Below are 13,204 nucleotides of genomic sequence, written 5' to 3' on the forward strand. Positions count from 1 at the left end.
ACATACACACGTACACTCACACACTCACATGCTCACAATCAAAAACTTACTAGCACACAACTTACTTTAACTCCCATACTGTCTCTTTAATATCTATACCGTCACTTTAATTACCCATACTGTCACTTTAACATCATAAGGTTCACTCCGCACTTTGTATTTATTGTATTGTTTTGTATTGTACCATGCTGTGTTTATTGTCTTGTCTGTACTTTTGTTGCAACTGTTGTATTTTGTATTTGCACCGCCTCTAATATTAAAAGGTTTTTTTTTTTCTTTTTTGTTTTTTGTACTCAATATGTGTACTCCTTTATGTAGCACCATGTAGCATCCTGGAGGAACGTTGTGTCATTGTTCTATTTACTACATATACATGGTTCTAATGACAATAAATATACACTGATTCCTCCACACCGAACCTTTAAATTAAACCTCTCAGTGTAAATTTTTAAATTTCCTCTACAGAGTGAGACCTCTCGTTCACAGAGGATCTCCGGCTGCCTGAAAATTTCCTATCTGCTGCTCGCTCTGTTTCTGTCACTTCACTGTCAACATGTTGAAGTTGAGAAGCGCCTCACTGAGATCTGCTGCAGCCCTGCTCTCACCTGCTGCTGCTGCTGCTACTGCTCCTGCTCAGGTGAGTTTAACTCCACACGCATCTGAACTAATCGCAGCTACAGCTGACCCCAGCACAGCCCTGAGTTGGACCCTGTCTCAAAGAGCGGATTTGTTAAGCCTGAGATGAGAGAAACTCGCTGACTCCTCCCCTCCTGCTGAGCCTGAGGGAGATCTACGACGCACCGTTTCATTTCCTTAGTCATACAGTCGATGTCAGAGCACGTATCGGATCTCGTTGTTTGTTACTCAGGGACTATATTTAACATGGCCGCCATTAACAATCTATTGGCAATGTGTGGACAGAGGATTCTTATGAGCTCAGAATACACCGCCCCCCTTTCACACAGTGACCTCACAAACATTATAGTAATGATCATGTGAATGTTTCGAAGTGAGGATGATTAGTGGTGCGGCTGGCGAGTCTTAAAGGCTCTAAAACTTCACTAGATGTAGTTTTGAAGTGACTTTTTGAATATAGACTGCATATATCAGGGGTTGTTTAAATTCCACCCCTTATAAATGCTGCACGCATTCGTGTTTCTAGCTCTAACTGATTAAACGGAAGCTCAGAAACAGACTCAGGCTTGACTAAAGTAATCCTGATCAGCTGTTCTGATGTGATCGCAGGATTAGTCTAACTAGAGTTCAGATTTAAACTCACTTAAAACAAGGATGCTCGTGAGGCGATACTTGCTAACCTCTGATCTCTAACAGAATTATTTTAGCAGAAACATCAACCTGTAAACACACGTGCAGCTCACACACACACACACACACACACACACACACACACTCACTGATGTTCCTCTGCAGAACAAACTTGTCACCAGCGCTTCTGACTTTGACTTTAGAGATGTGAAGTTTGTTTTTGATCTTTGGACTGATCTCAGACGAAGGGTCAACACCTGAAGTTTAAAATTAACCAGCAGTTGAGGGGGGGGGGCTCTGCATAGAAAACACAACCTGCAGCCAAAGGTTCACATGACGCCCTCTATACACGAGTGTCTATAGCTGACAGATAAGGTTTGCTCTTTGGTTTTTTATTATTATTATTATTTGCAGCAGAATTCTTTATATTATCAGTGGTTGAATATGCTCAAAATGTCTTCACAAATTGCCTGCACAAGAGTAGAGTAGTAGAGTATAGTAACAGCAGATAAAACTGAGACTGAATCACTGCAAGGTCACACACATATGCACACAGTCGTGTTTCCATCCCTTCTGGGGACATTACATAGTCTTACATTCATTTCCTGGAGGTTTAAGCACCACCTAACCATAACAATAAACATTACTTGCCTAATCCTAACTCTTACCTTAACCTAACCCTAACCTCAAACTAACCTTAGAGCAAGTCTTCACACTAAGGGAGTCCTCACAATGTGACTGTGTAAACAGATTTTTGTCCCCACAACTACTGGAATATTTGTCCATGTACACACACACGCTCACCTGGTGTTGGTTCATGGTCCGCAGTCACGTATCTCTCACCTGTAATGATTTATTTTGACCAGCAGGTGGCAGATCAGATTATTTTCTTCAGCTCAAACTGTTGAAATAAAACAGAAAATGAGCAAACTAATGAGCCTAAAGGTTCTTCTTGACTTTGGAAAACTTGGTTTACCTTCAGAAATCCAGTAAGAGGACTTTGAATCCATTAAGTTAAGAGACAAGACAAGACATCTTTATTTGTATAGCCCATTTTTGCAAGCAGTTTGTCTCAAAGGGCTTAACATAACATCAGCAACATCCTCTGCCCTTCGACCCTCACATCGACTAAGGAAAAACTCCCAGAAAAACCTTTAACAGGAAAAAATGGAAGAAACCTCAGGGTGAGCAACAGAGGAGGGATCCCTCACCCAGGACGGGCAGACGTGCAATGGATGTTGTACAGGCAGGAAAGCAGTTAACAACATGAGATATGGGATAGATGGGGAATGTTCAGTCAGGGGAGAGCTGATGCAGGCAGCTCCTGGTGGGCAGGCTGGGCCAGCGAAAGCAGGAGCTGAAACACAGGGAAGGAGGTGATGCAGGTGGAGGTTGGTGCTGGTAGATGGAGCTCTGGAGAAATCTGTGAAGACACAGAGAGAGTGTGAGACACCAAGGCCAGATACAGATATTGATATATAAGAGTTAAGATATATTTTTTGTCAAACTAGTATGCTACATTTTAAAAAATACAGTAAATATGATTAAATAAACTATGCAGAATGGTTTCCTTTTTAATGGAAAATGCAAAATGTACACAATGAAATAATATAGACAAATATAAGTAGGTGATAATAAAAAAATTGAAGTGAATAAAAAAAGTACAATTAGACAAAAAAATAAAACGAGGAGAATTTTAAAGTGCAATGAGGCTGTAACACTTTGAACTTAGTAATACACAGTTAATACACAATATAACACGGTTAGATTAAAACTGTGAAAGAGAAACACTGTACGACCTGTAGGAAGACGTGATCACTCTGCAGGTAGGAACACATGAACAACAGTAAAAATAAAAGTAGAAGCAGTGGATATGATGATCATCACTGTCATTGTCCAGTTCCCTGGGCTTGTTTCCAGTGTCCACTTTCTGCTGTTTGAAGTCAGTGTCCAGTTCTAGTGCCTATTGGTTAATGTAATAAATGAATAAGGCCCAGTGCCAGTGGACAGTGTCCAATACCAGTAGCAGTGTCAGTGGTCCAGTGTCCAGCAGAGAGACAGCACAGACTGATGTCCATGTAGGCAGTCAGCCTGTGTCCTGTACAGGCCTCTGCAGTCCAGCTCCAGTCCTGTCTGTGATTGAGGTGGATGTCCATGTTTTGAACCAGGTGACTGTCCTTCTGATCTCCTCTCTCCTCTCTGCAGCCTCGTATGCACCTCTCTACTGGTCTTCAACAGGAACACAGAACCTTCTATGAGTTCCGCACCTACTGCATCCGTCCCGACCAGAACGTTGCCTTCCTCAAACTGACCAATGAGAAGATTCACCTGCGCACTGCCCACTCTGAGCTGATTGGCTACTGGACTGTCGAGTACGGTGGCCTGAACAAGGTCTTCCATATATGGAAATATGGTGAGGACATTCTTCTTTTGTTTCAAGGTTCTTCTTTGTCATGATGTTTTAAAAGCGTAACAGATCTTCTCCTCCTCCTCCTCCTCCTCAGACAGTTATTCTCAGCGGGCAAGTGTTCGGGCTGCACTGGCTCAGGACCCCACCTGGATCTCAGACTACATCTCCAAGGCGTTACCGATGCTGACATCTCAGGACAATGAGGTCACCTACCTGGTTCCCTGGAGCCACCTGCAGAAGCCGCCACAGGAGGGCGGTAAGCCCCGCCCCCACACTGCAAAAACTTCACAGCTTCCATCAGTGCGTGTTGTAACACCAGGTGTGTTTCAGGTGTGTATGAGATGGTGTCCTTCCAGATGCGTCCCGGCGGTCCGGCAATGTGGGGCAAGGACTTTCGGGCTGCTGTCACTGCCCATGATGCACCAGGCTACGGCAAGCTGTTGGGAGCGTTCCACAATGAGTTTGGCCCAATGAACAGAGGTAACTAGCCAAAAAAACATGTGCTGAGTGTGTGTGTGTGTGTGTGTGTGTGTGTGTAATGATAATGTCACTGTGTCTTGGTCAGTTCATGCCCTCTGGTGGTTCGAGAGTGCCGACCAGCGAGCTGAACTTCGACACAAAGCTCACACTGATGCCAGAGTGGTCGCTGCAGGTGAGACTCCGGCCAAAGGCCTCATAGCGTCATCATCATGTGACATCATACACGACAAAACCATAATGTGACATCATACAGCAGAATGTACAAAACCGTTGTGTGGTCAGTTTATATTCTCACAACAGCTTCTGCTGATGATAACAATGACGCTCTCCAGTGGAGGCAGATATCTTCAAACCTGGACACATGAAACCAAACCAATTTGACTGCATTAACATTATTATTAATAATTTGACCACTTGGGGGATTAATCCACAATCAGTCAGAACTAAGAGAGCTGTCTCTCCCTCTCTCTCCCTCTCTCAGTCAGAAACAGCGTCGTCCACCTGGACTCTCAGGACAATAAACTCATGTTTGCCTGTCAGTTCTCACCACTGAAGTAACTTCCCGTCCTCTCACCTGCTTCTCCGCGGCAACAGAGACAAACACCGTAACATATAAAACTAATCTTTGTCTTGTGCTCTCCTGCATCCCTCCTGCATCCCTCCTACGCCTGACTGACCCCCCTTTTCCTGTGCTGAACCAATCACGGCTCAGATTGAACTCTTGTCACCTTCCTGCTCTAAAGCTTGTGCTTTGTGCGCAGTCACGGTGCTCACAATGTCAGTGAACGTTTAAAACATGAATCATTCAGAGCGAGTCGTCGTCTCTGAGCCTGCCAGCCTGGACGCTGATCCTGTTGGAGGTGGGCGGTGCTGACAGACTGATGATAAACGATGTGAAAAATAACTGAACAATAAACTGAGACATGAAAGTTTGCCTTTTGTGTCATCACAGTCTGTTGGTGTTTATAGTAACATATTACTGTGGATGCCACGTCTTTACAACCTAAAACATTTAACGAATTGTTTCAGTTAAAGTAGTTTAGGTATATTTTATTTTTAATGTTTTGATTGTTTATGCTGACATTTGTGGAACTGTCTGTTTCTATAATGAGATTTCAAGTTTGTAGTTTTTGCAGGCATCTTTATCATTTTTCTTGTAATTTGGGTGCATCTTGATACTTTAAATTAACAATCCAATAAATCACAATTAGAACTGAGTTGGTGCTTAAATAAATGACACCATGCAGATTAATGGCAAGAAACTTAAATTAAAACAAGCCTCCAGATGGTTAAATGTGAAATGTTTTCACTTTCCAGAGTTGCTGTGAATTCATTTTAGACACAGAACATTTAATCAATTATTCACTGTTAGCACACAGCTCTTTTACTTCAGTAAAACACCACAGAAATACTGTAGAAATACTTTATTGCAAGTTGAAATCCTGTATTCAAAATGTTTCTTAAAAGAAAAATAATAATTAGCAGCAAAATATACTCAAACTACCAAATGCCAAAAGTGCTGTTGGTGCAGAATGGCTCTGTTCAAGTGTACATTTGTTATAAATTCAATTTTAGAATTTTATTTCTGATTCTTACAGAGCCGCAGGTAATAATTTCAACAGTATAAACTGTTGTGTGGTCTGATATGTAACAATGAACATTTTATAAACTGATAACGGAGTAAAACCAGACAGAAACCCAGCAGGTCACTTTGTGTGAAGATTGGGTCTGTACAGTGAAGCAAACATGAATGGAGCTGTGTGTTTGTGTGAATGAAAGACAGGAGGAGACCCAGCACACACAGTAGATTTGTTTCATTTTATTGCGTGTTGTTCAGGTCCAGTAACAGCTCTTCCTACCGACAGCCTTTTCTGTCACATAAATAATGATGAAGAAAGATTTCAGTGCAAAGACAAACTGATGGTGTTAACACAAAGTGCTGAAGCTCCCTCAGTCCGATCAGGATCGTGAAGGAGAGACCATTGTTTGATCGATCAGCTGGTCAGGGAACTGTTCAATACTGTGGTGTGCTTTCCGGAGCTGATGAGGTATTTCACTGCTTCACACCCAAACACAAAACAAATCTTTTTTTTTCTCTCTTTTCTTACAAAAACTATAAAATCAATCTTTTCTTCCTTGTGCAGCAGTTTGCATCGGGCACTTTGATTGGCTGCTAAACACTACAGGAAACAATAATGCCACTTTGGACTTCGCTCAAATAAAACAACAAATTACACTTTGTTTCAGCTACGCATATAAATAAAACTGACACGACAAAAACGGAATCAAAAGTGTTTTAAAATGGCCGTTTGAAATGATTTGGATTCTTCATCGTTGGTTCAGAAAAACAAACAGACCCTGAAGTGTTCATTAGAGGCAGCGCTTCAATCACTAAAGACGGCAGTTATTCAAGTTTCTTTAACACTCTTAGTCTGGTCGGTGGACAGCTCGACCCCTCCACAGGAAGAAATTTGCATTGACTGGCATGAGGCAGCAGGTGACTCCGCCCAGTGTTCAAATCAGTATGACATCACAAGAGGTGAGGAGGGCGTGTCCCCTCCTCTGCAGGTTGAGTCCAGGCTGGAGCTCCAGCCTCTTAAACAAGATCACATTATGACATGATCACATGGCACTCTCGCTCAGCGTGGCCCCACCCTCAGCAGCACCTTGGTTCGAGCTCAGCGTAGGAATATTGATGGCGACGTCTTTCCGTCTCACTGAGTTGTCTTTGGAGTGATAGTCATCACTCTGGTCTTTTGCAAAGTTCACAAACACCTGAAACACAAGCAAACAAAGTGTTAAATCACCTCTCTGTTTGTTTCTCCACATTAAGACCACATTTCCCATCAGTCCCGCTAACTTCCTGCTAACAGAGCGTTTATCTCTGAAACACGACTCCCTCTGAGTTACATGTTACAGGCCAGGTGTGTGTCTTGTCTTCACCTGGTCCAGTGTGGTCTGACTGACGGAGTAGTCTTCGATCTTCAGCGTCTCTTTATTTTTGGCCAGGATGGAGAAGATGTGAGAGAGGGAGGTGAGTGATGAAGGCAGCTGGTACTGCAGCATGTTCCTGTGTTTCTCCTTCAGCGTGCTGCCGCTCAGCTCGCTCTCGATGAACTTCATGACGGGCAGCAGGTCGGGGTCAGGCCCTGTCACCCGCAGGATGATGGTGTACCCGTCACCAAACCTGATGGACAAATTATCATTCAAAACAACCCGCTGTTCACACTCATGTCACATGAGTTTATTTTACAAGTCAGTGTGAAGAACTCGCCGACTACGTGTGACAGCTTACCTGTTCTTCAGGTGCTGGACGCTGCCAAGACACCTGAACCTGCCGTTCACCATGATGGCCATCCTGGTACACAGCGCCTCACACTCCTCCATACTGAAACACACGCACACACACATACAGGAGTTACAAGACGGAGACAGAGTGTGTCTCCTACCTGTGCGAGCTGAGGACAGAGTGTGTCTCCTACCTGTGCGAGGTGAGGACGACGGAGCGTCCCTCCTTGATAACGCTGTGGATGCAGTTCCAGAGTGCCCGGCGAGCTTTGGGGTCCATGCCGGTTGTGGGCTCGTCCTGTAACAAGTAGGACAGCCAGGTTGAGGTTGGCCCACAGGTGGAGCAGGAAGCAGAGGGTGAAGGTGAGGAGGACAGGAAGGAGGGGCATCAGTGCTGCCTCCACCTCACAAACTGACAAACTAACTCTTCTTCTCTGGTTTACAGTAAGAACCTCCTTGATCTTTCTTCTTCTCTGCTCAGTAAACAGCGCAGCAGCTCCTTTTAAATCCTCTGTTACACAACCCCACCTCGACCTCAAAAACCCCCACCTTCCAAATCCTGTGGCCCTCTGATTGGCTGACAGTGACCTGATGCTCTTGTGTAACTCAACTTCCACACATAGCTGCGCTGTATATTAACTTTATTTAACTCATTTCTTGACAGTCACATCTTCATCCGTTTGTTCAAAAGAATTTCTCTCCATCAAACTCTCAAATTCTCCAAATGTTTAAGGCTTCATCAGGTTGTTTCCTTGACCAGAAATCTTTTTCTCTTGTTTCTTGTCAGTTTCTGAGAGTAAATACATTTTAAAACTGTCGCATGATGTAACATGGTTGACTGATGGACTGTATCGAAGAAACAGAAAACAAGCTCAGACATATGATGGAGGACAGGAGTCAAAGATGTTAATGTGTTTCTGTGTGTGTGTGTGTGTATTACCAGGAAGACGACAGGTGGAGCTCCAATCAGAGCCATGGCTGTAGACAGTTTCCTCATGTTTCCACCGCTGTAACTTCCTGCTGCCTTATCAGCGTACTTCACCAGACCCAACTTCCTGATACCCCACTCTGCCACCTGTCAAACATCACATCATCACCATCATCATCATCACTGTATCTTACTCCTTTTAGAGTTAATTTCTTCTTTTGTTCCTTCATTTCCTGTTTCATGACCTCTGCAGTGGCACATGGCAGAAGTTAACCTCAAAGGCTTTCTTCCAAAATGTCCGGAATGTGAAGAGTGAGGAAGCCAGAGAAGCCAGCACGATGCTATGGGTGGTCATCGTGGTTGTTTGGTTAGATTTAGGCACCAAAACTACTTAATTACCTTCATGCAACTGAACTATGGCTTTACATTTACAACCCAAAAACAGTTGCTTATTTTTAGACATCATGTTTTGGGTTAAAAACAGACTTTCACGATGTTAAACACATTTCACATCATTGAACACACACAAAGAGCCTTCCGGAGGACAGCCTTCAAGGCGAACATCTCGCATGTGCTGCACAGTATGAGCCCAGTGACTTCTGCAGTGTCCAGTGTTTGTTTTCAGACTCACATCACACACTTCTTTTTCGGGAACTCCTCTGAGGACTGCGTACAGCTCCAGATGCTCTCTTCCTGTCAGCAGCTCATTGATGGAGTCAAACTGAGGACAGTAACCCATGTTCTGATGGACCTCATCGATCTCCCTCAGGATGCTTCACAGACACACACACACACACACACACACACACACACACACACACACAATAATTACAACAGGTGTTAAACTTTGCTGGACTGTTCATGAAGAAGCAAAGTTCCAGTTGTCTGATTCAGTGTTTTATGTTTACTGTGGAAAGAACAATATATAATATAATAATAATGATAATAACAGATAAATACTGATGGAGTTAACTATGTTAAACATGAACCAAGCCTTCAAATAAACCCTTCAACACTTCAAACACAAGACACCAGAGAAGAAAATCACATGACCGCTCTGACATGTGTGTGAGGGACCTGCAAGGTCCCAGAACCACCGGTTGAGAACCTCATGAACTGTGAGATTAAACAATGGAGCAACACTTGAATTAAGGAGCTTAACGAGAAACAAAGCAGAGTTGCAGCTGCTGAGCTCAGATTAAAAACACAGTGGATATTTTCCAGGCTGTTTGTTGACACTCATTCACTCACTCACACAACATTCAAATTTATTCTTATTACATTTGACTGATATGCATACTGTGGTGAATTTGAATTTATTATTTACATATTATCGGAAACCTTGGTCTTCATATGTGTTGAACTGTGTGTAGATTTAATTAAATTAAAGAACCTTTCACCTGGAATCAACAAAACCGAGTCTGTTTTCCCTAAAATAATCAATTAATAATAAGTACTGTATTTGAAATAATGGGAAACAAATAAGAAATCAGATGACCTCAGTAACCAAATGTGGTTCACTTCAGGTTTGTCTGTGTTTTAATCCTCAAAATAAATCTGCTGTAAACAGATCAACAACAGAACTCAGGCCACCTACAGGTCCTGAACTCAGCAGCTTTGAAACAACCTGAAGAAAAGTTCAAACGCCCAGAGCAGCTGATCTGAGATCTGCACGTTTGTTCAGATGATGCTCTGCTGTGACCTTTGACCTCACCTCTTTCCAGCCAGGAAGGCCTCTCCGCTGGTCACCACCGTATCTCCTGTCAGCATCTTAAAGGTCGTCGTCTTTCCAGCTCCGTTCACCCCCAGCAGCCCAAAACACTAAGGACACGTAGGTCGTTCAAGATTATCAGTGACGTTTTATCAGCTGAATGATTATTGATCATTGGATGATGAGTCTCACCCACTGACTCAATATGAAGATGGACAGCATAAGAACTCCCCAAAAGTGAAGCTAAAACATCTGAATGGCCCCCTGGTGGCTGGCTGCAGTACAGCTCATAAACCCCTCTCCTTTCATGTTAGCAGATGGGACATGGGCCAAACTAAAAGCTTGATATACACATCAAATAAATGTTCCTCAAAGATGGTTTCTCTCATTTTAGGCAGTTCTCATCACGTCGATGTTCAAAGGTTAATTTTTTTGAGAAGTTTGTTTTTAACTAGTTATTTGATGCCATAAAAATGGTGTGAAACTGCTCATATCTGGAATATTTTGGTTTCACTTTTGTGCAGTGGGAGGAAGTAGAGATGCATGTGCCATCTTTATATATGCCAATGGCCTTACCTCTCCAGGTGGAATCCCGACACATAGTTGATCCACCGCTGGCTTCTGCTTCCTCTTAAACACCTACAAGACACATTTGATGCAGTTCATCCACTTTTCTAATTTAATTAAACTGTGTGTCCACCATGTGGGACTGTATGCACAACATACTGCATGTTTCTGTGTGTGTGTGTGTGCGTGCGTGCGTGCGTGCAAGCACACGTGTGTGTACCTTGGTTAGCTGTCGGAGCTCCAGGATGTCTCCCTGTCCAAGGCCATGGACGATCCTCTGTCTCTCTCTGGCCACGTCCTCGTCCTCCTCACCCAGAGGTCCCAGTTTCGTGAGTTTACTGACTGACCTGCGCACACATACACACACACACACACACTGAGGTCATGTACACGTATTAGTGTGTAAATTATTGTAACGAAGTCCTATGTGGAGACTTTTATTTTGTAGGATACATATTAATTTCCTCTTTTTTCCTACAGCATTAGTGATAACCATGTTTTTAAATGCATAAAATTTCACAGGGGTGATGAGTCACAGTTTAGCAGCTGTCTTACTATACAAACTGTAGATGTTGCGCTTCCTCAAGCTTTACTTCCTCCGTCTGTCCTGGACTTTTTTCTAAATGTTCTTGCAGTGTATGTGACATGAAGTTACTTTAAACAAGTGATGAATGTGTGGATATTTTCATGTGTTAATATGTTAATGTTGTGTTCGCTGGCAAGTTGTTACAAAGAGACATGTACTGAATGTTTGAACTCTATCTCATTGATAAAATGTCAAAACACAGTCTCAATAGTGATACACACTCTCAGAAATACACGAGTCTTCATTGCTCCACCTGACCCTCCACCCAGAGGTCAGAGGTGAGATTAATGAATTAATTTAAAGAGAGCACAAACAGCTCTGATCTTTCACATCTTGGAGTCACATTTGACAGATTATTTGCTGTTCTGTGCGTGTGTGTGTTGATGTTCTCCTGCCCCCACGAGGACAAAAAGATGTATTACAGCAGCTTTAAATCCCCTCGCAGCTCATCCCTCTACAGCACATATGTCAAACCGGTCCATAGGAGGGCCGGTGTGGCTGCAGGTTTTTGTGCCAACCAACCAAGAGCACACCGTTTGACCAATCAGCTGTCTGATGACGGAGATCAGTTGATTAAATGAGTCAAGTCTGGTGTGCTGCTACTTGGTTGGAAAGAAAACCTGCAGCCACACCGGCCCTCCTGTGGACCGGTTTGACATGCCTGCTCTACAGGAAGATGAAGAGTTTTTCTGTGTGAGTTACCTGGGTTTGATGAAGAATCTGTACTGGATGAGGACAGTGATGATAAAGAAGACCACTCCCTCCACAGCCATCGCAAACAGGTTTTTTCCAACCATGTCCCACTCCAGGGGGGAACGGAACCTGTTCTCACCTGAACAACGTCCACGCAACCATTAAACAACATCTTCGGTATCCAATGAACAACGAGAAACAGCAGGAGCACATCACACATCACATTAACTTGTCAAATTAGAATAATACAAGTGTGGTAAAATGTTTGTGATGTTTATAGAATGAAAGCAGCATGCAGAGCAGAGCATCATGGGTGGGAGCATCTGTTACCGAATCTTTCGAGGGCGTCAGCCATCGCCTGGTTCTTCACCATGTCGATGAGTCCTCGGCCGAGACAGAAGTGAGGGAAGATGAGGAGGACGTTCTTCAGGATATCGTTGATTCCTCCAATTTCCTGCAAACAGGAAGTTAAACTATGAGTTTACTTCAAATCTTAGCCTTAGAACAAAGCCTGCAGTCTGTCTGTGGGTTGACCCACATTGTTTCCGAACAGCTCCATGACGAAGGTGGAGATGCTGCCGTTGATGCCGATGAGGATGTTGACGCTAGTGAGGACGACGTAGGCGGTGCTGGGGATCTTGAAGAAGAAGGAGGCCGGGTACATCAGAGGAGTGATTGACCATCTGAAAACAAAGACAACAAAACAAACAATTTCTGTCAGAACAAAGGAAAACTGTCAACATACAAGCACAATGAAAGGAGAATGAAATCATTACACTGAACTGCCATCATTTTATACATCACATCTGATTCTCAGTGGGTACTACAGAGCAGTATAGTCAAGTATGGTGTAGTACAGTGTAGTACTGTATCTGACCCGTAGAGCAGCAGCAGCAGAGCGAGCACCGGCAGGTTGGTGGAGGAAACGTAGGCTTTTTGTTGGAAACAGACGAAGATGAGGATAACCAGCGTTGCTGGGACGAAGTAGTTACACTGCAGAGAGACACACAAACAACATTACAACCCCAAACACACACACATGCAGCGTGGGTGCATTTGTTTTGCGTCTCACCATGTCCCAGATGAAGTTGGCCACCCAGTAGAGCAGCGGCTGCACTCCACTGATGAACTGCATGTGTTTGGCTTTACTGACTCGTTCCTGGATGAGGAAGACCACAAAGCTAGCTGGGACGAAGGACATTGCAAAGATCACACAGATGGACACAAGGACATCCACAGAGGTCGTGACCCTGGAGACACACAGGAGGTCAAGTT

The 13,204-nt window shown here is 43.6% G+C and overlaps 2 protein-coding genes across 3 annotated transcripts in view; one reads left to right on the forward strand and one right to left on the reverse strand.

The window, feature by feature from the left end:
* Positions 1 to 490: 490 nt before the first annotated feature.
* Positions 491 to 5,090, forward strand: nipsnap3a (nipsnap homolog 3A (C. elegans)). The gene is made up of 6 exons (XM_046405628.1): positions 491 to 637; positions 3,472 to 3,679; positions 3,771 to 3,932; positions 4,007 to 4,156; positions 4,242 to 4,328; positions 4,638 to 5,090. Exons 1-6 carry the CDS (start codon positions 554 to 556, stop codon positions 4,712 to 4,714), a joined length of 768 nt encoding a protein of 255 aa, XP_046261584.1. The 5' UTR covers positions 491 to 553; the 3' UTR covers positions 4,715 to 5,090.
* An 870-nt stretch (positions 5,091 to 5,960) lies between these two features.
* The window catches only part of abca1b (ATP-binding cassette, sub-family A (ABC1), member 1B), a 31,949-nt gene continuing 24,705 nt past the window's right edge, over positions 5,961 to 13,204 (reverse strand). For both annotated transcript variants that reach the window (XM_046405624.1, XM_046405627.1), the window contains exons 36-49: positions 13,002 to 13,179; positions 12,807 to 12,922; positions 12,468 to 12,612; positions 12,260 to 12,383; positions 11,939 to 12,068; positions 10,871 to 10,997; positions 10,660 to 10,722; positions 10,087 to 10,193; positions 9,004 to 9,145; positions 8,385 to 8,519; positions 7,639 to 7,742; positions 7,452 to 7,544; positions 7,100 to 7,343; positions 5,961 to 6,931 (exon numbers count right to left, since the gene is read on the reverse strand). In XM_046405624.1, the coding sequence (XP_046261580.1) occupies positions 6,779 to 6,931; positions 7,100 to 7,343; positions 7,452 to 7,544; positions 7,639 to 7,742; positions 8,385 to 8,519; positions 9,004 to 9,145; positions 10,087 to 10,193; positions 10,660 to 10,722; positions 10,871 to 10,997; positions 11,939 to 12,068; positions 12,260 to 12,383; positions 12,468 to 12,612; positions 12,807 to 12,922; positions 13,002 to 13,179 (1,861 nt within the window). In that variant the 3' untranslated portion in view covers positions 5,961 to 6,778. The remainder of the gene's footprint in view (positions 6,932 to 7,099; positions 7,344 to 7,451; positions 7,545 to 7,638; positions 7,743 to 8,384; positions 8,520 to 9,003; positions 9,146 to 10,086; positions 10,194 to 10,659; positions 10,723 to 10,870; positions 10,998 to 11,938; positions 12,069 to 12,259; positions 12,384 to 12,467; positions 12,613 to 12,806; positions 12,923 to 13,001; positions 13,180 to 13,204) is intronic.

This window comes from Scatophagus argus, chromosome 12 (genome assembly GCF_020382885.2).
Source record: "Scatophagus argus isolate fScaArg1 chromosome 12, fScaArg1.pri, whole genome shotgun sequence".
Taxonomy (NCBI): domain Eukaryota; kingdom Metazoa; phylum Chordata; class Actinopteri; family Scatophagidae; genus Scatophagus; species Scatophagus argus.